Genomic DNA, 20,582 nt, shown 5'->3' with positions numbered 1-20,582 from the left:
TGCTTAATGTATACTAGTATATATGGTGCAGATAACACATTATTAATGAGTTTTAGACACGTGTGCTATCCAGCCTATATTGGTCGTCACTTGTGGTCACGGCAGGTGAGTAGCAGAGCCCAAAACAAAAACGCAGGTCTCCTGACTCCCAATCCTGTGTGCTAATCACGAGATCAGCCTTCACCTTAAATAAAGGACTGTGTCTCAAATGTAGAATATATATATCGGGACTAGAACACGTGTTGTCTGAGCTTTGTTGAAGTCAGCCTCTCCCTCCCCATTTGGAAATAATTAAATGAAGTTTGAATTTGGACATGACCGTGGGGGATGGGCAGATGGTTAGTGATCAAAATGTGGCATTTGAAAGACTCTTTAATCTGGTATTGAAGATTCCTCCAGCTGCTGAGGATGATGTCACAGTCACTCCAGACTGCAGCAGGCAGGTCATTCTTCCCGGAGAGCAACATATGTGAACTTGAGCACAAATGCTATTCTCTGCGGGCACTCTCCTGTCTGAATCCAAAGGGGAATGTATGCTCTGGTGGCACTGCTAAAGCAACCATTCTTCACAAATCATTAAAGGATACTGTTCCTGAAAACTGGAAGCTCTTCTGTTCAACTAGCAAATGGGGAAGTAATATTCCTGGATCTGTAGGATAGGACAAGACTTTTATGGCCCATCCATAAATACTATTAGCAAATATCTCCATGGCCAGAGATGGGACACTAGAGCGGGAGGACGCCTGAGTTACTACAGAGAATTCTTTCCCAGGTGTGTATCTGGTGGGTCTTGCCTATGTGCTCAGGGTCTAACTGGTCACCATATTTGAGTTGGGAAGGAATTTGCCTCCAGGATCAGATTGGCAGAGACCCTGAGGTTGTTTTTTCTGTTTTGGTCAGTTGCTGGTTTGAACTAGAATACAGTAGAACCTCAGAGTTATGAACACCAGAATTACGAACTGACCTGTCAACCACACGCCTCATTGGGAACTGGCAGTACGCAATCAGGCAGCGGCAGAGACCAAAAAAAAAAAAAGGCAAATACAGTACAGTATTGTGTTTAAATGTAAACTACTAAAAAAAGGGGGAAAGCAACATTTTTCTTCTGCATAGTAAAGTTTCAAAGCTGTATTTAGTCAATGTTCAGTTGTAAACTTTTGAAAGAACAACCATAACATTTTGTTCAGAGTTACGAACAACCTCCATTCCCGAGGTGTTCGTAACTCCGAGGTTCTACTGTAAATGGATCTCTGTAACTTCAAATCTCTAAATTAAGATTTGAAGACTTCAGTCATTCAGCCAGATATTATGGGCTTAGTAGAGGAGTGGGTGGGTCAGGCTCTGTGGCCTGCAATGTGCAGGAGGTAAGCCTAGATGATCATGATGGTCCCTTTTTACCTTAAAGCCCATGAGTCTGAGAACTTTCTGTAGCAAGTGTTCGAGTGTATGTTCTAAACCTTAAGGCTTGAGTCCGAAGAGAGCTCCATCTTCTAGATAAATACACTTGAGTTCAGGAAAATTAAATCTTTTGGGGGGATAGACGTAGGACACCTCTTATCAAAGCATCATTTTGTGTCCCGTCTTGTTGGGATATTGAACAAGCAACTCAATCTATCTGCTCCGTTAGGTACAACTCCAGAGTTATTGGTCATAGTCCCATAAGATTTTTAGTTATGTGACAAGCTTGTAACTTCCATCTTCTAAGTGATGTCTCTATCTTCAGTGGAAGGAAAGGAGATGATCCTTTCCTTCATTCAGATCTAATCAAGTACAAAATGAATTCAGTCTTGCTATTTCTGAAATGCTGGGTATAGCAAGATGCCCTACTCCAAACACAGTACTAGCTGAAACTGACCTTGGGATCCTTTGTGCTGAAAGGTTTCCTAGTGGGGTTAGTCTGTTCCCCTGCATTATGGGTAGCATCTAGGGCTGTTTCTGTCTATGGGAAAACTTCTACAGTGACATGTTGGCCTCCATGCCCTGCACTTTGGCATGAATCTAGGTGGACAGTTGCACCCTCATACGATAGCGTGCTAAAGTATTGTATGTTCCCCAGCATGTGTGTTGCAAGGATGCTCCACCCAGCTGCTCTCTGGTACAGTCGTGCCCATTACTTCTAAAGAAGTAGTGAAGTCTCTGACCAGCAGCATAACTGAGCTTGAGGTAACCAGGATTCCTCTACCCTCTGGAGAGTTTCTCTTCTGAAACCAGTGTTGGAAGGCACACAAGCGTCTAGTGTACTTGCTGTAGCTGTGTGAAAGCTGGAGAGGGGTCTAGCACTCCGTTTAAAACATTACTTTGAACTCGGCCTTCCTCACAGGTTGCACCTGGGAATTTGGAGCCATGGTTAACTACATCAAGAAGACCTTCCCTCTGACCCAGCTGGTTGTGGTGGGCTTCAGCCTGGGTGGCAACATTGTGTGCAAGTACCTAGGAGAGACCCAGGCCAACCAGGAGAGAGTACTGTGCTGCGTCAGTGTTTGCCAAGGATACAGCGCGCTAAGGTAAGTCCACACGGCTTCCTGTGGAAGTACAGTGCTGGCAGCTGGGACACAAGCTGCTCCCTGCCCTGCCAGCGTGCATCACCCTGACCTCTATGGGTGATATACTCTGGACTCACTAAATGCTGCCTTCTCCTTCTGTGGAGAGAGACTTGACCTCTCCGCCTTCCAGTCTCTCCTGGAGTGACCCATCAGCCACATGGCTTGGGCTGTATGGTTGTTTATTGAGGAGACTCCAGGTTCACAAGCAACAACATTTCTGACTAGCCTGACCAATAGGAGCAGCAAGTATCTTGGGATTCATAATGGTCCCTTCTGGCTTTAATCTGTGATTTAGTCAGACTGGCAAAACAAGATGTGGTCTTCCAAATGGAAGCTTTAAGAGCTCCACCTGGTGTTAATAGTAATGTACTACAAGCCCAAGTTTAGATTGAGAGTGGGTGACGGTGAACGACGGCACAAAGTTATGGGCTAAAATGGCATCTCCGTGACCATTCAGTGTTTGTCTCATAATTGGGAACCAAGCACTGGGCAAGAGTCAATTTTGCTGGTCAGAGCCGCTCCACTGGAGAGAACACTAAACTCACATTTGCTTAGTGATTCCTGGCCCCACAAAGACTGCCAGAACTGACTCTTGCCCTCTGTGCCAGTTACCATGGCCTTCTAGTACAGAGCTCCTCTAGTAATGCAGTGTTCTCTGGAAGCTGGTAAGATTTCTCTTGTCACACAGTAAGACGAATAATTACTGACTCTGTCTCCATCTCGGCGGGAGGAGGATGAGCAACAGTGATCTTGCTGGTGCAAAAATGACTGTTCCCTACACTAAAGGATCAGCATAGCAAAGAGAACTTCAGCCCAGCCAAGAAACCTCGATACTTTGGGTTCACTACTCTGACTGCATGCATAATAATGCTGGTTTTGGTTAGGAAATAGTTACCTCAGTATTCAACCAAGTTTAGGGAAGAGTGCTCATGCAGTTAAACCCCTGTTTTTAACCTTGGGCTGCAGAAGCTTTTTAACAGTATTAAAACATTGCCCAAAGCTGGAATACAGCAATTTTAAACAAATGACCAATTCGTATTGGTCATACCTGGTGTGAGTCTCAGACTTCAGGTCATACCTGGTGTGAGTCCTAAGAAAGTGTGGGGCCTCCAATAAATGTTTACCCGCTTCCTAGTCAGAAAGGATTTCAGTGTGCTAGGGAGATGTCTGGAGTGTTGTGTGGGTTCGAGACCAGAAGATCAGTGCTCTTGGTTTACTGTGATGGCAGCAGCATAGCTGTGGAGGCTGGCTGTATAAAGGGCTTGCAAGTGCTGTTTTGCGCTCTAGTCCTTCCTTTTTTTGTCTATTAAAATGCATGCTAAATTTCCATACTTGAAGCCAAAACGCCTGCTCAGAGTAGCTCTGTTCCCTGTGTGCTGGTGTTAGTAATATTCCCCTGAAGCTCTGGCAGATCGGCAGTCTACGACAGGACCTGTTAGCATGATATTGGACTCTGAGTTGTTTCATTGTGAAGTACCATCTGTTTCCTCGAGTGCTCCTTGCAATGCAGAAAACTAGCTGCTTGTTGAGCTCATGACTCCCTCTGCTGGCCGAGCTTGTTTTAGCAAATCTACATTTATAGAACTTCTGTGCGTTACTGTTCTTTTGGCAAGAGGGCTTTTCAAATAAGTCTCCCTACCTAACCTCCCTTGCTGTTTTTAAATGTTCATTAGCCACATAGCTGGTTGAAAGAGGGCTATTAAGAAAACTCCCTTAGAAGGAAGGTAGGGTGTATGTTTGTATTGGGACACATGTCCATAGACCATTTCAGTCACTAGTGAACAGTATGTGGGTATGGGAGGGTGCAAAACGCCTCCAGTCTTAACTGCTAAGCATTACTCTCCCCCAGACCTGACCTGATTGGCCTCTTACATCAAGTCTGTATGTAAGCCCTGAGTACTGATGGTATAGATGGCTGGTCAGTCTAGATGGAGATCCCTTTCTTTTGTTGTACTGCCTCTAAGACAAATTCTAAGGCAGTTGGTTGATAGTAGAGAGAGACCGAGGTAAGACAAGGTAAAGGAGATTTGGACTCTGTTGGGAAAGCCATTCAGATGTTGGGTGCTGCAGGGCAGGCTCTCCAGGGTTTCAACGGTGAGAAGAGGCTGCAGAGAGGAAAGTAGATAAAGGCCTTGTTTTCATCAGTTAACTTACATGGGGGAATTCAACCCCTAAGGCTAAAAGATGACATGCTTCTCTATTATGAAATCTCTGATATCTGTGTAGGCTTGGTTCTGCTGTTGAGTTTGCTCTCGACAACGTGGCCTTGCTTCTTGACCATGTGGAATGTGACATTCAGTGTGAGCTGTAGGCTGTGGCATTCCCATGCCCATGAAACCTGCACAGATCATTAAATACAGGAAATTGTTTCATTTTGCTCTCTGCTCAGGCTCTTTATAGCATAAGGCCTGCTGTCCAAAGCAGCAACTATGGAAAAGTGTGATAGCTCTAACAATTAACCTGGATTTAAATGACATTAAAGATTGAGTTGCCTGCAAAGAGTTTTCCAATGAAATGTTGTCTCTCTTTCCACAAGTATATGGCAGATATATCCTGGCTAGACATGGAGATAAGGAAGTCTTGAAGCTAAATCCCATTCTTGCATTAAGCCCTGGTGTGTATTGTGCCATGAACAAATGTAGCTTATTCATTAACTCACTCTCTGCTAGGGATTTTATAGCCTTTGGCTTGAACCTAGGAAGTCCTGATAAATCCCTCTGTTCTGTGAATTCCCATGGTGTTAATGTTTAAACTCCTGAAGTAGTCCGTATTGAACCTCACCCCAACCATTCTTGGATTGCTAAGTAAATAAGAGGGACTGTATATTTCTTCATTACTCTGTAATGGGGTTCACAGTAATAGAAATAACCTGCTTATGACCCTTGCGTAGCAAAGGGAAACATTTGGTTCCGGAAGAGCTCACATAATTTGGCTGATGTTAATAATTCTGTGTGACTGGCAATATGTTAATTTAGTAAGCTATGAAATGGAGTTCTGACCAGTCAGTACAGTTACACCAGTTCAGAATGTAGCCATTTCAGGTACTTCATTTATCCCTGTGTCCTCCAGCCAATTTTTGTGGGTTGTGGAGGTCGACTTCCTATTTTAAACACTTCACAACCTTGTTGCAGCGCAGAAGAGCTGCACAAACAAGCAAAACTGACCTACAGAGGAAACATCCGAACTTGACAGTGCATAAAGTACTATGAAATGCAGTACCTAACAAAATAGTGAAACATTAAATCTCTTTCCTGTGTACTCTTCATATGTCATGGTTGTTACAAGGTAGATAGATTGGCTAAATGCAAAGTCTGACTTAAGTTGAGTGTCCCTTTAAACCTCTTCACATCAATGTCTAAAGCTGCCCTGAGATGCAGGACGCTTCAGTGATGGTATAGTAGGTGACTAGCTGTTGCCTAGTGAGTCTGTGTAAACATCTCTTCTGACATTTACCAAATTCTTCCATCGGAGATTAAGCCAATTCCTATCAGAGATTAAGCCTTTGGTGGGAAAGCCTATTTACATAACACCTTGTTATAGTGGCCTGGAGACCTGGTTTATTGCTCTGTTCCACCAAGATGTACACAGTTGCTACCTGCTTTGATTTGTTGACTTATGCTTGTGTTTAGGGCACAGGAAACCTTCATGCAGTGGGATCAGTGTCGGAGGTTTTATAACTTCCTCATGGCAGACAACATGAAGAAAATCATCCTCTCTCACAGGTACAGTAGTAGGGTGTCTGCTCTGAATATTTACGTGGGCCAGCCAGCTTCAGCTGCAATAGCAGCACTGAATTAATGTGCAGTTCCATAGGGGATCATCCAAAGGGTAAAATTTAAATTAGAGCGAATCCATACCTAGAAATCTATGAATAAGTTTCAGCTTCCTAGAATGGGAGGATTTTTGCGAATGAAAGGGGAAGGGAAGCTTGCCCCAGCATCTCATTCATTCTTTGTCCTGCCTGTCAGTATAGGCTCCCATATAGTGTGTGTGTGGGGGGGTTCCTTTTCATACATCCTGAGCCTGGCTGCTTATTTCTGCCTTCCAAGGAAGCTCATTGACTGAGCAAATGCAAAATGAGAAGTGCAGTGTTGGTCTGTATTCGCCAGCAGCCTTCCTTCCCTGCTAGATACACTGCTGGTGTCTGTCTGCCAAGGTATTTTGCATGTGTTTCCCTTTCAGCCAGAGACCACCTTATGCTCAAGGACGTAAGGGAGCATCTCTCTGTTGTGCTCTGCCACATACCTGAGCAGAGAGGTAGGATTGCTCTTGATATTAGCTTAGGAGTCATAGCATAGGGGTGTTGCCCTATCAAATGCAATAGCCTGAGTTACAAAACCTAAAAATGCACAGCTAGAAGGAATGCTCCCACGTATTGCTGAAACCTATGTGCTCTCCTTACTCCCATGCCTTTACTGTGGGTGAGCAATAGGTCAGATTGAATGACTAACTCTTATTGGTAGCCCACTCAAATTCATGTTCGTTTCCCCCTGGCCCACTACCACAGCCAAAACTGCTTTGGATACTGATTGGGACATGTTGCCTTCATATGTAGATATCTCCTTGGCTTATTTAAGATGCCCAGAGACACTTGGGAGGTGGGAGAAAATTAAAAAAGCTAACTTATTCATGCCCATTTCAGTTGGCAGAGTTGAAATCTTGTAAGGAAAACTGTCATGTTCCATGCAGTGTGGAGAATCTTTCTGGAGGGAAGGAAACTCTTATCTGTGTGTACAGTGTGTGGGGATCCATATAATTCACCCCAGATAGCCAAATATTTTGACAACTTGACAAAACTCAAAATATATGAAGGGCTGTAATCTCCCCATTAAATGGGTACTCAGTATCGTAACCAGGAGAAACCTGTTGCAGGCTTAAAGGAGGTTTTGTTATCAAAATATTTTGCTTCCATAATAGATCTCTTATGCTCTAGGGCAAGTCCCCAAAACAAACTCCATCTCCACCCTACAGCTGCCTCTTAAAGGGGATAGAAATCCTGCAAGCTTCCTGCTATCTACAGCTTGCAGTCTTTTTTGTTCTGGGGTCTATATGTTTCCTACTTGCCAGAGTAGAGTTTTGCTCTTGTGAAATAACACGTCCTCTCTTGGGTGTAATCTCTGACTAGGACAATGTCCTCAGTGAATAGCTTTCTGTTAAGGTAATGTCCCAAATCACTTTCTCTGTATGAACTAACATTGTCTCCACACTGGTGAGGCAATAGTACCAGATGGGGAAAGAGGTGCTACACCCATGATCTCTAGCACTGTTACCAGAGCCACCCACGTCTTTGGTAAGAAGCCAAAGGACTCTGCCTTTAACTGAAAAAGCCTTTGCTCCAAACACCCCTAGTCCCTGGATATGCTTTGAAAAGTCCTCTCTTTATGCGTCTTTCAAATGCAGTTCTTCCATGTAGCAGAAAAGCATCTTTTGTCCCGGAGAGGGCCGTTAAGTTCTCAACTTACCTCCCTGTGCAGTCAGGCCAAAACTAACAAGCTATGCTCATTCATAAGTAAATCCTCATGGATGGGGGCTATAGTCCTCATTTGCTCGTATCAGCAATGGCAGATGCAAGCTTCTCTGGGTTGTCTGAGCAGAACAGGGCCTAGCTGCTTTTGTGTGATTACTGTATTTTCTGCTGCTGTGTGTTTCAGGCAAGTCCTGTTTGGAGATAGCGTTAAGCAGCCCCAAACCCTGGTCGACTCAGACCTGAGCAGACTCTACACAGCAACATCCCTCATGCAGATCGATGACACCATCATGAGGTATGACGGGAAGCATTTGCTGTAGCCCATCTTTTCTAATTTTCACTGATGTTGCCCTATTACTTACTTGCTGCTAGGTGGGTAGAAAGCTCCTGAAATTTGCTACCATGAACAACTTTGTTAAAATGTTGACTAACCCCCCAGTCTTTGCCAGCTTCTGATCCAGCATTTGACAAGCTCTCTGCTACTTTCTTTTGTAAGAATCAAGCATCCAAAGCTGCAGTCAGGGTCAGAGTCCCATTTTCCTGGGTGCAGTACAAAACCCAGGAAGACCGTCCCTGCCTAAAAGAGTCTAGAAGGATGAGAACCGGTGGGGCCTGAGCCATAAAGTGGTTGGGGAGGTGGTAGGCACGTGCTGGCTCCTACCAAATTATATTTAACCCTTGTGTTACATTCGATTGTGCATTTAAAACACACATACACCTCCTACCTTTACCACCTGCCTGTTCTCATTTTAGCAGACCTTATGGTTGGCTTATTTTAAACCTTGCTGCATTAATAGAGGTGACTTCAGCTCTTCGCTTTTATTGTTTAATATTAAACACCAGCCTTTTCTTGCCTCTTGCTTTTTAAGTATTCTAGCACTAATTCAGTCTATTTTCCAATGGCTTCATATTCTCCTTCTCCAGAGTCTCCCTTAAGACCAGGCATTGGCATCCACCTGCAAACACTGTAGCCACAAAATAATAACCCAAAGTCAACAGGTGGTAAAGCCAGCAGAGCTGCTAAGGGACTGAAGGTGTTTCCCTCTGCTGCTCCTGGGGAGACCTGGGCTTTGTAAGCTGCTCCCAAGCGAAGGGGATTCCTGTCCTATGTGCCCAGCAGGAAGTGAGGTTACGGAGATCCTGCTACCCTGTAGTCTTTCAGGAATGCGGCAGGGAAGGAGCAGGTCTCCCTAGTTGGGGCCTGCAGCTTGGCTGTGGCTTTTATGAAGTGAGAAGGAGGTAGTGGGACTGAATTGGACTCCAGCAGAAAAATGAGTATTTACCTTCTTCAGAAGTCTTATAACTGCCATGAGTTTCAGCTCCTAGGATGGGCCCTTCAGCAACTGCATTTTAAGGGTTCATAAGTAGCTGAAGATGAGATCCAGCAAGGCGTTTTGAGTAGGCCTACTAAAAGGGAGTTGTTAACGTAACCAACCTTAATCACTCCTCCAGTCCTCTCTCTGTCAAGATTGCAGATAACCAGGAAGGATGCTTTGCAAGACCTTAGGTGTGGCTAGGCTTTCTCATCCATGTCCTGCTCAACAGACACAAGTTAATGGTGTTTAATTTGCCATCTGTCATGCCTCTGGCTTGCTACTGTGCCGCACTTGCTCTGCTCTCTCTCAGTGCTTTGGGGAACGGTTCACTCAGTTGGCAGGTTCTGTGCTGCCCCCTCCCTCCACTGGTCATGCTCTTGCGAAGAACTCTTTGGCAGAAGAGAATGCAGCATTTCATCTGTTGTGCTGTGTTGACGTTGGGAATTTACACTGAGATGGGCCTGAACAGATGGTCTCTATTAAACCACTGGAAGGAGGTCACACTGGGCAGCTCATGGCTTCTGCCGATGAAGTGGACTAATTCAAAAATGGCAGTTGCTCAATACTGAGAGTACGTGTTCTTGCCTTACAGTTCTTTGTTGTTGTTTTTTCCTCAGGAAGTTTCATGGTTACAGTTCCCTGAAAGAATATTATGAAAAGGAGAGTTGTCTGCATTACTTACACAGGGTGAGCTACCACGGTGGAGGTGGTTGTTATGCTTTCATTTTGCTCTTGGGAATGAAGAGGAATGTTCATTGGTTTCTGCATCACTGGTACCTAGATGTCATATCTCATTACTCCACAAGGTGTACAGTATGTCAGGGCTTGGAGTTCTAAGGAATCTAATGAGAGTTAAGCACCAAAATCCCATTGACATTCAGTGAGTTAAGTGCCCAACTCCTTTTAAGCTTCTTTGAGAATCCTAGCCCTGATCTTCATCTGGGACTTCACTGATGCTCCCCTCAAACCAAAGAACCTCTCGGTCTTGGAAACCGAGAGGCATCTGTTTTACCCCAAATTCAGGCCTTCTAGCTTATATTACATGAAGCCAAATTGTGAGCCCCTCAGCGTAGAATTCTGTATTGGTGGTAGCAACACAGTGTTCTGAGCACAAACCCAAACCTAGAGTTAAGCCCTCTTAAAGATATCAAATTAGTATCACTCTGATCTATGCAATTCCAGAAACTTTTAAAATAAATCATTCCACTTTGGAAAGAGGCTCAGACACTGCCTCTCCGGTCAGATGATCAGACGTTGCACAGACCCAGGGCTGCGGAGGCAAAGCTGGGAAATGTACTAGTTATCCCCCTTAAGAGCTGCTGGATCAAAAGATAAAGGTGAATAGGCTACCAGATCTCAGTAAAGCATTAGGGCTTCAAATATCCAAAAGTAAGTTTCTCCATTAGTTGCCTGTTGCACTGAATGTGTGGAGTAAGAGACTGAATCCTCTCAGCTAGCCCTTGGCAACTACTCAGTTACTCCAGCTTCAGGCATTGGGTGAGGTTCTTTCTGTAGCCTTATACAAAGAGCATGTTGTAGTCCAACCTCTGTCCCAAAGGCAAGGGGGTGATAGTTACCAGGAAAGGGTGTCAGAGGAAAGTGCTCAGTTTGGCAATATTTTTTTATGATGGCAGAATCCTATCATGATCATGGCTGACATCTGATCCTCTGATGTCAGCCTCTAATCAAAGACCATGCTTGGGCTGCATGCCACTCTGGCCTGCTTAAGCATCTCTCATTAACGACTGCAGGGAGCCTAGGGAAATTACATTCTTCATATCTCTTGCCCAAACCAACAAGCACAACTGAAGTTTTACTTCTATTCTGTCTCTGCCGGTTTGTGATTGTCCCGTCTCGGATTTCAGCAGTGCATTCCCTTGGGTGCTGTACGTCCCCTTCGGAAGCCAGAGACAAATGTACATTTGATGACCATCTGCCTGGCAGTGATAGCTTAGATTCTCCATTCCAAAAGGAGAATGCAAATGCTCTCAAGTATTGGCCACACTAGATGTGTGCGGAATAACATATGGATCCCGAGTACCAGTCATAAAGAAACTACCCCCAGTGTCACTGTCTGGAACTGCTCTGTTGGCAGGGTGTTACTGGTGTTTGCCCTGTCATACCCAGCTTGTCCTTTAGGCAGTTCAGTTGAACCATACCAAATACTGCAGAGCAGCCCAGCAGTGACAGTCCACCTGGCATCGTTTTGATTGTGTGTGTTGTTACATTCCTGATTGTTGCTGCAGGTGTAGGTTCATCACAAGATGTGGCACTCAGTTGTGGATTCATAGGCGGGTTGTGAGTAGATGCCTTTTGTTGTTAAGAGAATTGAGTTCAAACCAGGAATCTATAACTCACTCGTTCTCCATTTGTTTCCTTTTCCTTCTTTCATGGTGCAGATCTATGTTCCCCTCATGCTGGTTAATGCTGCTGATGACCCTCTGGTACATGACAGTCTGTTATCGATCCCAAGAGCTCTGTCAGGTGAGTTGAATGCATTGCCAAAATTGACTATTGCTTTTGGATTCCCCCTTCATCACATTGTGAATTAACATGTATAGCAAGGTCTGAATGCAGACTACCATAATCTGGGGGATGTGTACTGTGCAACCTAAACTGCTTTTTAAACCACGATTCACTGAGGAGATTCCCAATTTTATTTTGGTAGAACCTAACTAAATACTGTTCAGCTGGCTGTGTAGCCCAAGGGAACTATCAGATTGTTTTCCCAAGAAATGCACGTTCTTGCTACCTCACTGGTGTTAATGTCAGGAAGCAAAATTGGAAATGGTTTAGCTTTAGATTAAATAGTCTCTGCTTTGCAGTGAACTGCTTCCTCACATCTTGGCTCCCCACACAGAATCAGTAAAGCAACAGGGCAAAACCCAGAAGGCTTTGCTAATAGTTCCTATGATGGTGTCTAACTGTTCAGGGCTAAAATTAACCGTCACCTGGGGCAGCAAGTGTAGCACAGTGAAAGTGTCCTGCTTTGTGGCTGTGTGATCTCCCTCCATCTGTTGCTGGGGTCCCAATGAGACTTGGAATGAGAGATCCCAAGAGATCTATTTGCTGTTCCTTGGCCATGAAGAAGGCAAATGACCCTTCAAAGCCTTGGAATGGAAAAGAAAGAGCTAGTTCATGTCTCACTGTTGAACAGAGCACACATCCTAAAGGAGAACAGCAGGGCTTCTTGTTCCAGCACCAATAGCTATAAGGAGAAAACCTAGTCATAAGCGGTGCCCTGAATGAATTATGTCGTGAAGCAGCAGCCGGCAGAAGTGCAGCCAGAGTTCTGCAGTGTGGCCTAAAGCCCTTTTCGTATGGAACTGTGCAGCCCATGGAGCCTATAGGTACCAGCCTGCAACACGCCTGAGTCAAAATGAAGCACTGCACATTGGGACTGCTGGGCTTTATGGGTTGCACATCAGTCCCAGCCTGCAGTGCTTTATCTCAGCTGAAGCGCTTTGCTGGTATTGAGCAGGCTGGTACTTGTCTCCATGAACTTCCCAGCTATATGAAACGGGAGGGCTGCTGTAATATGTTCAATTAATTCAAATCCGTTGTGGCTCTTGTCAGCAAAAAGCTTGCATTCCTCTGCTGTGAAGCAAGTGTGTGTGCTTGCAAAGCCTCCACTGCCCAGATGGAGCACAGACACACCCTAACACATCACGGTGGGTACCATTGTCTGGGATGTTGCAGAGTTCTGCTGTTTAGTTTTTGCAGTTGGCTTCTGAAATCTCATGCTCTTTCTCTTTTAACCTTGCAGAAAAACAGGAGAATGTCATGTTTGTGCTACCGCTGCATGGAGGCCACCTAGGCTTTTTTGAGGGGGCTGTACTCTTTCCTGAGCCCCTCACTTGGATGGATAAGCTTGTAGTGCAGTACACAAATGCCATCTGCCAGTGGGAGAGGAATAAGTCTCAGTGCTCAGATACAGAGCAAGCGGCGTCTGGCCAGGAGTAACTGCCTCAAAGACTCTCTCCGATTTGCTTCACTATATTTCCCTCTTCTGGAACTCTGAATTCCCTCATCTGCTGTTTCAGGTTTCCATCCTCTTTGTGACAGCCTGGGCCTGGGGTTTGGCCACAATGTTTCCTTCTGAAAAGGAGCTACAACAGAGGGTAATAACTGGTTTTGAGCATATTTGTGTCTCCTTTTGGTTTGCAGTGCACTGCTGCATTTGAAGAACTGGCTTGCTGCTTTGGGTTGCTGGTTAGGGCTTGCTGCAGGATTCTCACACTAATGTGATGGCCTACTTAGAAAGTAGAAGTTCCAGTACTGCTGACCATCAGGTTATTCTTCCACTGGTCAAGACTCTTCACGGAGTTGCAGAACTTGTTTAGCTGTGGATGAGTTGTGCTGGGAGTTCAGTTCCTCCTGTCTGGTCATATCTCTCCTAACACTGGGAGAACCCTGTATCAATCAATAGAAACCAGCAGTTCAGTCTGTAAGCCCCTTGGATGTGGCTTGCAGAAAGGGTGAAACCCTTGGTGCAAGGCTGAAGCTGTACTTGTCACTCATCTGACAAGGACCTCTTGCCTTTTCTGGCAGTGCCCATACCAGGATTTAGCTGGGTTAGAAAACACTGAGCAACTTGTCAGAGCTTCAGCTGTCTTGAGGGTGGCAGTGCATTCTGATACTTCTGCATTTCTTTTCTGCTGGGCCTCTGTGTATAGATGAGTTTCACATTGGTCATTCTGTTGGATTTCCTGCTATGTAAACGTTCTCACACCAAGACAAAACAGATAGCCTTCTTGTGATACTTGCCTTTTTTTAATGTAAAGAGTTTTATTTTGTCACTGTATTTTTTTGTGTTTTAACCCAGGCCTTTTTGAAATGGGTTCTGGTAAATGCATTGGAACCACTGATTATCAATCTATGGGGTATATCCAATTTGTGAGAGTATTTCACAGAGAATTAATACACTGTTTCTTAAGGAGTGTTGGGGGGGAGGACATGTCAATATCAATTCTTGCTTCTTCTCTCCCCTTCTTGTATGTGCCAGGGTAGAATGTTCCAAAATCTCTCCCCTGAACTTTCAAAGCAATGAATGGTTTTGTTTTTCAGCCACATGACTTGCCTAGGAGTTGACGGGAACTGGATGTCTCTAGCCCTGCATAGCTTAAATGTTTATCTCTGTATGACTAACTGCCTCCACAGTTATTAGGATCTGGTAAGGCTGTCTATGTCCAGCTGGGCATTAGAGCCCTTCTGGCTCATTAAGTCTTTTCCCCACCCAGGATATCCAAGATCAACTTCAGTTAATGCACAAGGTGAAGTGTGGCAATTTGAAAGTCACTTGCATACCTCCCTCATCTAGGGGCTGATACTGCACTGTTGCTCAGAGGGCTCTTTTAAGATAAACACCCTAGAAGAAAAGCTCCCCCATGACAATCAAGGACCTTAATATAAAAATAGAAACAGTCTGTTGAGACAGTGGAACTTTGTGGTCAAACTTTGCTTTACTTTCAATTCCTTCAATATCATCATCTCATTACTCTGTCCTTGTAACTCCTTTCATCATCCATTTACTTCATCTCTGTTCCTGTCACACTTCCCACACCAATTAGCACTTTATTGCTTTAGCCCTGGTTTTGCGTTCTAGGCACTTTAGTTGAAGCTTAAGGGTAAAAACACCCTGCTGAATTTCAGTCCTGTAACACACTAGTGGAATAAGCTTCCTGGGCCACACGATCTCTGAATTTCAGTAGATTGGAGAGATTTTTGTTTAATAAAGCAATAATTAACTACTGTAGCAAAGGTGCATTATCATATCAGGAAACACACTCCTTTGGTTTGCCTTAGGCCAGCTGCCTTGGCCTGTTTTAACAAACTGTGGTAACCCGTGCATTGTCTTGTTTAGAGAGAGAATTCAGGTTCTGCTGTTGTAGAAGAAGAAGAAATGACCAAGCAAAGTCATGGCAAGATTTGGCCGCTCTTGTGGCTGGCTTAAAGGATGTTTCAGGGCATCAGTTAGCAAGGGCATCCTTAGTTGGTTTTTGTGTCTGTCTTTGGGCTCATCCTCTTGTCCATAACTCATCCACAAATCACCAGACTAATCATACAGGGCATTCTGACTTTGGCTCTGTCCTCACTGAAGTAGCTGTTGTTCTAAATTATGTCCTATGAATTATTTATACCATCTCTCGCTCTTTTAGAAGTTGAATGTAAGCCTCTCTTATTTATACACATTGACATAGATACATGATATAAATGTGTGGGGATGTGGCTCTTTATCTACAATGGGTTTGAACTTCAGAAGTGCTTAAACTCTATAGCCAGCTCTGCAGTTGCTGTTCGTAGGTCACTGGCTAGCCAAGAGACCAGACTGCTCTTCCCACAGTAAGGAGTTCCCTCTACAGATCACCGGGTGCATTCATTCCTCTAAACCCAGCTTAGCTGCAAGTAGGAGTCGTCGTCACTCCCAGGGGAATAGAAGTCATCCTTAGCACCCATCAAACTGTTGAGGCTTCAAAGAGCAGGCAAAACCCAGGTTACATGTTGATGTATTTGAAGCAAGAAATGTTTTTGCTGTTTCCCAAATAGTTGCTTTTTAAACAAAAATAACCTAAATTGTTTTCTCTAATAAAATTATGAACTCTACCCCTTTCCAGTGTAGCTGAGCCCTGAGTTTTCAGCAGTGCTAAACTAAGCCCAGTTATGTAACTCTTCCAACTTTTCTGTAAACGAGTTGTTTGCAGAGTATCAGTTCTCTGAAAGTAAGTGCTGAAGGCTTCCTTCCCCGATAGTGACTTGTAACCATTTTCTGACAGAAATCAAAGGGATCGTTGCTTTGGAGAGGCTTGTTTTGGGTGTTCAATGTCTTTGGCAGCTCTTTAGCTGCTGAGCTCAGGGATGCCATTACCATACGCCTAAGTGTCGTAGAACCTGCCTGAAGGGGAGCTCTGTCTCCTTGGATTCAGTGAGGGAGGCTTTGACTTAGAAAGGCTTTGCTCCATGCTGTTAGTAAGATGATGGCATTTTGGTCTTCTGTTTCCTAAGGCGTGAGGAAGAATGGTGTTGTCTTCATCTCTTCAAACACAGAGAGATAGTCTACTGTAACTAATTGATCTTATTGTGGCAGATGACCAGTCAGTCAGTGACTTCTGTTCTTGCTGAGTACTAAACATAACTCTTCCCCAAATGAAAAGCACATCTGGGGGAATTCCCAAACCAATGGGAGTTGCTGCTTGTCCAGTCAAACTGGGCAGGCAGAGATTCTGTTGTTGGAGAAGCCCAAAGGAGCAGATTTCACTGGGAAAATTCCAGTTCTTTCTTTCACCATTGTTGGCAGCTGAACTTTGCCATTCCCTCTTTCTTTGTGAGCTCATCCTAACTGCAGTGATTCCAAAAGAGAGACACCACATTTCTGTAGAAAGTAAAGCCCCTCCCAGGGTTAGACGGGATGCTACTGTGGAAGATCTCTAAGACTTAAGGAAACTGTTCATGATCAGCATCCATTCCTCTTCAGAGGTAGCACCAGGCAAGAACTCTTCCCTGTCCTGCTCCCTATAGAGATTTCCATAACACTTACTTTTCCACTGCTTCTCTATCTGTCCATACATAGATGCACTACCCTTAGTCTGAGACTTCAGGAGCACTTAGCATCCCCGACATTCTGGTGCAGTTGCTCAGGGTGGGGGATGGAAATGGACCTAAGACTTGGCACTCTTGTCACAAGAGTTCTTGCACCACCATCTGAATTCTCTAAAGCACTTGAAGCAGTTGTGCTTATGTCTGGGGTATGATAAATGTTAGGAGGTGTGGAAGTTAGCTACTCTAGTTTTGGGAGAAAGAGAAGGAGTTGCTTAAGGCTTTTGCCATGGGCTTTAAGGGTCTCATTTGAGTTTTGAGACTTAAGTTCATCCCAACAAGATTTTTGTAGCTAGAAATGTTTAATAAAAACTCCTTTGCCAGTGTGACTTGCTGTGGCTTTGAATGCATGGACCAGGGACCAGTGATGTAAAATTTTAAGAGCTTCCCAGTCTGACTGGAAGCCATATCTTGCAGATAATTTCTTCTGCCTTCCCTCTAGCTAAAAATCTGCACATATGACTGTATTAAGGCTTCTGGAGAGGGGACTTCTGTATTAAACCCTATATCTGGAGGAGACAGTGCACACTGCCATAAGAGGGTCTGCCATTGTACATCAGTCCTAATTTGCTGTCCCCCACGCACTATGCTAGCAGTGATAGTGTGATGTGGGCATATGTGTGCCAGGGACCTTGTTGAGATCATCTTCATAATACCATATGACCGAGATCAGGTTTGAGCTCTTACCTTTTAGAGGTGAAAGTCATGAGTGTGCATTCCAGGCCTATAGAGACTTTTTCTTTTTCCACAACAAGCACCTTCCAAAACAACCACACTAGCCATAGCAAGCATCCAAAGTGTAAGCTTCTGAATACATCCTGAAATAGCCTGATAATGCAAATGGAACAGTGCAGCTCTTCTGTTTAGATCTGCTGTGTGAGATGGGAGCTAACAAGTGGATTTTCCGTATTGATGGTTTCAGATTGAGGAATGGCGGTAGAATGGAATAAAATTCACTAGGGCTCAGCTAACTAGCACTTAGTACCATAAATTTATGCACCCCATCATTGGATATCATTGGCACTTAAAAGCAAATCACCAGAAAGGGTCTCTCCTAGTCAGGTTGCAACCAATTCTCCCTGAACGATTATACTGGTCCAGTCTTCCTTCCACTGCTACCAGGGTGTCTGCAGAGATTTGAACTTTGCAGGTGAGCAGCTGGGACCTGTTCTAAGACTAGAGATTGAGGAACTTGTCTTTACATCAGACCTCCCAGAATCTTTAATAGCCAGTTTCTAATGTTCTCCTTTTGAAGCAGTTGACAGAATTTCCAGATGAGTCTGAACCTGTTGCAGCTGCATTGTGAAGGCACTTGAAAGTCTCCGCAGTCTCCTCCTCAGCACTTCTTGACGCTGATTCTTGTTTTTCGAGAAGTATTTGTTTTGGATTGTGAGCATTGTTAAAACATAGAGTACTGATGTCTCTCAGAACTTGCCTTTAGCCAGCTACTTTTTCTTCATCCATCCTAGTTCTGTCAAGCTTCGTAGAGGACAACCCTTCAGACACCTAGTGCCTTGCCCCTCGTTCCTGCCACTTCTTTCTCAACATAGCTGCATCTTTCAGTAACACATAGCTGCAGTTCTGCTGCTTGTCACTGTTCTCATGCAGAAAGCAAACACCCGACTTTCCTTCTTTGGAGTCAAAGCTAAAAGCAGCCTGTCTAGGGGTGAAATGTCACTGAATGACAGGTGTGTACAGAGCTAAGAAAGAACCTTGGGTTTGGGCAGCCTAAAATTACCTATAGTGTATGTCTTAGGGCTTAAAATTATTACTAAATAAGCAGTAGATTATTTTACAACTGACTTCTGCCTATAGAAGTGGGGACTGACTCTCACAGCTATTGACTAAAATGTAAACTTGTTTCCTTTCTAAAATCCAAAAGATCCCATGTTCTAATGAGCTAACTTCCTCCGTCCACTAGCTTGTTGGCTCTGTAGTGTACAGCAGGAGATGGGCTGTCTCCTTATCCGATACATCAGGAGTGGCATTTGGAGGGTCTATTGCCAAATGTAGTGACACTGGTCACTGGGGAGCAATACAAGGAACCTCCTGGAAATGTTGTGCCTATCTGGGGTTTATTGGTGGTTGTAAATCTCCTTTACAAGAAGCTTAGAAAGGGACCCTGCCTGTGACACTAACTAATCGGAAGGCCGTATGTGTGCATTGCTTTGGTCTTGAGTCAGACACCATGTGTCCTTCCATTGGCAGGTCTGTGTGTTTGGGTGGCGTGCAGTAGCCATAGTGACTCAGAATAGCCATGTTTACTGCAGGGGTCCAAATTCTAGGCAGAAAGCAAATTGCTCTTGGTAGGAGTTTGTTTTTTTTAAAAGGCTATTCAGAACAGAGGTTAGGGTACACCAAAGAGCCTACGAAGGGGTGCCTTGATTGATGCTGGGATCCATGCCCCCTCTTCTGCAAGACATGCTCCTGCTGCTGTGTCCACTCTGTCTCTATCTGGACTTGTTTTCTTCTTTTGGCTGAGGGGGCTGAGGCATGCTGGCACCAGAGCGGAGATCAAATTATCTGGTGTTAATCATCTGGGTTGGGTTGGAAGGGTTGGGTTATCAAGAACTGTACTGTAGTTCATTTGAACATTTGAATCCTTTTAAAAATTTGTTTGTTGGTTAAATCCAAGGGCACAATCACTGTATTAAAGGGCAGCATTTACCACACTGGGGCTGTAAGAGGAGACAACCTTTTCCGAACAAGGCTCCTTCAAGAAGAGTCCCACTCTGCTTCCTCTGTGTGTAGGCTTGTTTTCTCTTCTCACTGCTAACTTCAAGCAGCCTGGTTAGTTCTAACCCTCTTGGGGAGCATCCAGGTTTCTTGAGTCCCATAGTTGGCTGTATAAGTAGGGGCATATACAGCAGTTGTTTTATGTGACTGGCAAGCTTTTGCAGTGCATGTCTTGTCATGCAGAGAACACAGCTACGATCAGAGGAGACAGCACATCATATCAGAGTGATCAGTAGCAGCATGTTTTACCAGAGTGCTAAACGTTCTGGTGGTAGCTGCCAACTGGGAGTCCAAAGAAACATGGCTGATGGGCCAGATTTAGTTCAAAAATGACTATTAAGTCCAAGTAACGTTCTCCCAAAACAGCTGTTCAGCGATTTGTCTTTAGCCCCAGATGTTGGTTCACTACAAACCTGTGTTTCTGTTCATTAAGAAAGCACAATTTTTCAAGAAAAGCCCTTTCCCTTTCTCCCAGGTGTCCCCAAGCAGAGGGGGGTATTCCCTTCAGGAAGCCAGATCTGTACCTGTGCACTCTTTGATTTCTTCCAATGCAGCTGCCTTAGTGGAGTGGTTTGAGTGTAACTTTCTTGATGTCTTTGAACTCTTGCTGTTCAACCGAAATAAAAAAAAAAAAAAATTATGGGAAATTTTGCTTCCGAATAGATTCTCTGGAATCATCACTTCCACATTCCTGATCCTTTTAACTTTAAATGCTGCCCAGAAAAGGCTGTGTTTGTATACTGAGACCTGCCCCCAGCTGCCAGGTTCTGAGTCAGATTCTTGGGAGCTGCCAGCTCCTGGGGAGAAGATTTGCAACTAGCAATGCAATTTTTCTATATCTGCTGACATTTACCTTTTAAAAAATTATAAAATGTGTCCTTGATTTTTTTTTCTTGTGTTTATTTTTTTTTTGTTCTTTATTCTGTG

General features: G+C 44.3%; 1 protein-coding gene across 3 annotated transcripts in view; it reads left to right on the top strand.

Annotated features, from left to right (window-relative positions):
* The window catches only part of ABHD2 (abhydrolase domain containing 2, acylglycerol lipase), a 59,634-nt gene extending 39,604 nt beyond the window's left edge, over positions 1 to 20,030 (top strand). For all 3 annotated transcript variants that reach the window (XM_073304157.2, XM_073304158.2, XM_073304159.2), the window contains 6 exons: positions 2,321 to 2,504; positions 6,173 to 6,265; positions 8,195 to 8,305; positions 9,944 to 10,013; positions 11,726 to 11,810; positions 13,093 to 20,030. In XM_073304157.2, the coding sequence (XP_073160258.1) occupies positions 2,321 to 2,504; positions 6,173 to 6,265; positions 8,195 to 8,305; positions 9,944 to 10,013; positions 11,726 to 11,810; positions 13,093 to 13,289 (740 nt within the window). In that variant the 3' untranslated portion in view covers positions 13,290 to 20,030. The remainder of the gene's footprint in view (positions 1 to 2,320; positions 2,505 to 6,172; positions 6,266 to 8,194; positions 8,306 to 9,943; positions 10,014 to 11,725; positions 11,811 to 13,092) is intronic.
* The last annotated feature ends 552 nt before the right edge of the window (positions 20,031 to 20,582 follow it).

Source organism: Lepidochelys kempii, chromosome 10 (assembly GCF_965140285.1).
Source record: "Lepidochelys kempii isolate rLepKem1 chromosome 10, rLepKem1.hap1, whole genome shotgun sequence".
NCBI classification, from domain to species: Eukaryota; Metazoa; Chordata; order Testudines; family Cheloniidae; genus Lepidochelys; species Lepidochelys kempii.
This window is presented reverse-complemented; position numbering and strand designations above follow the sequence as displayed.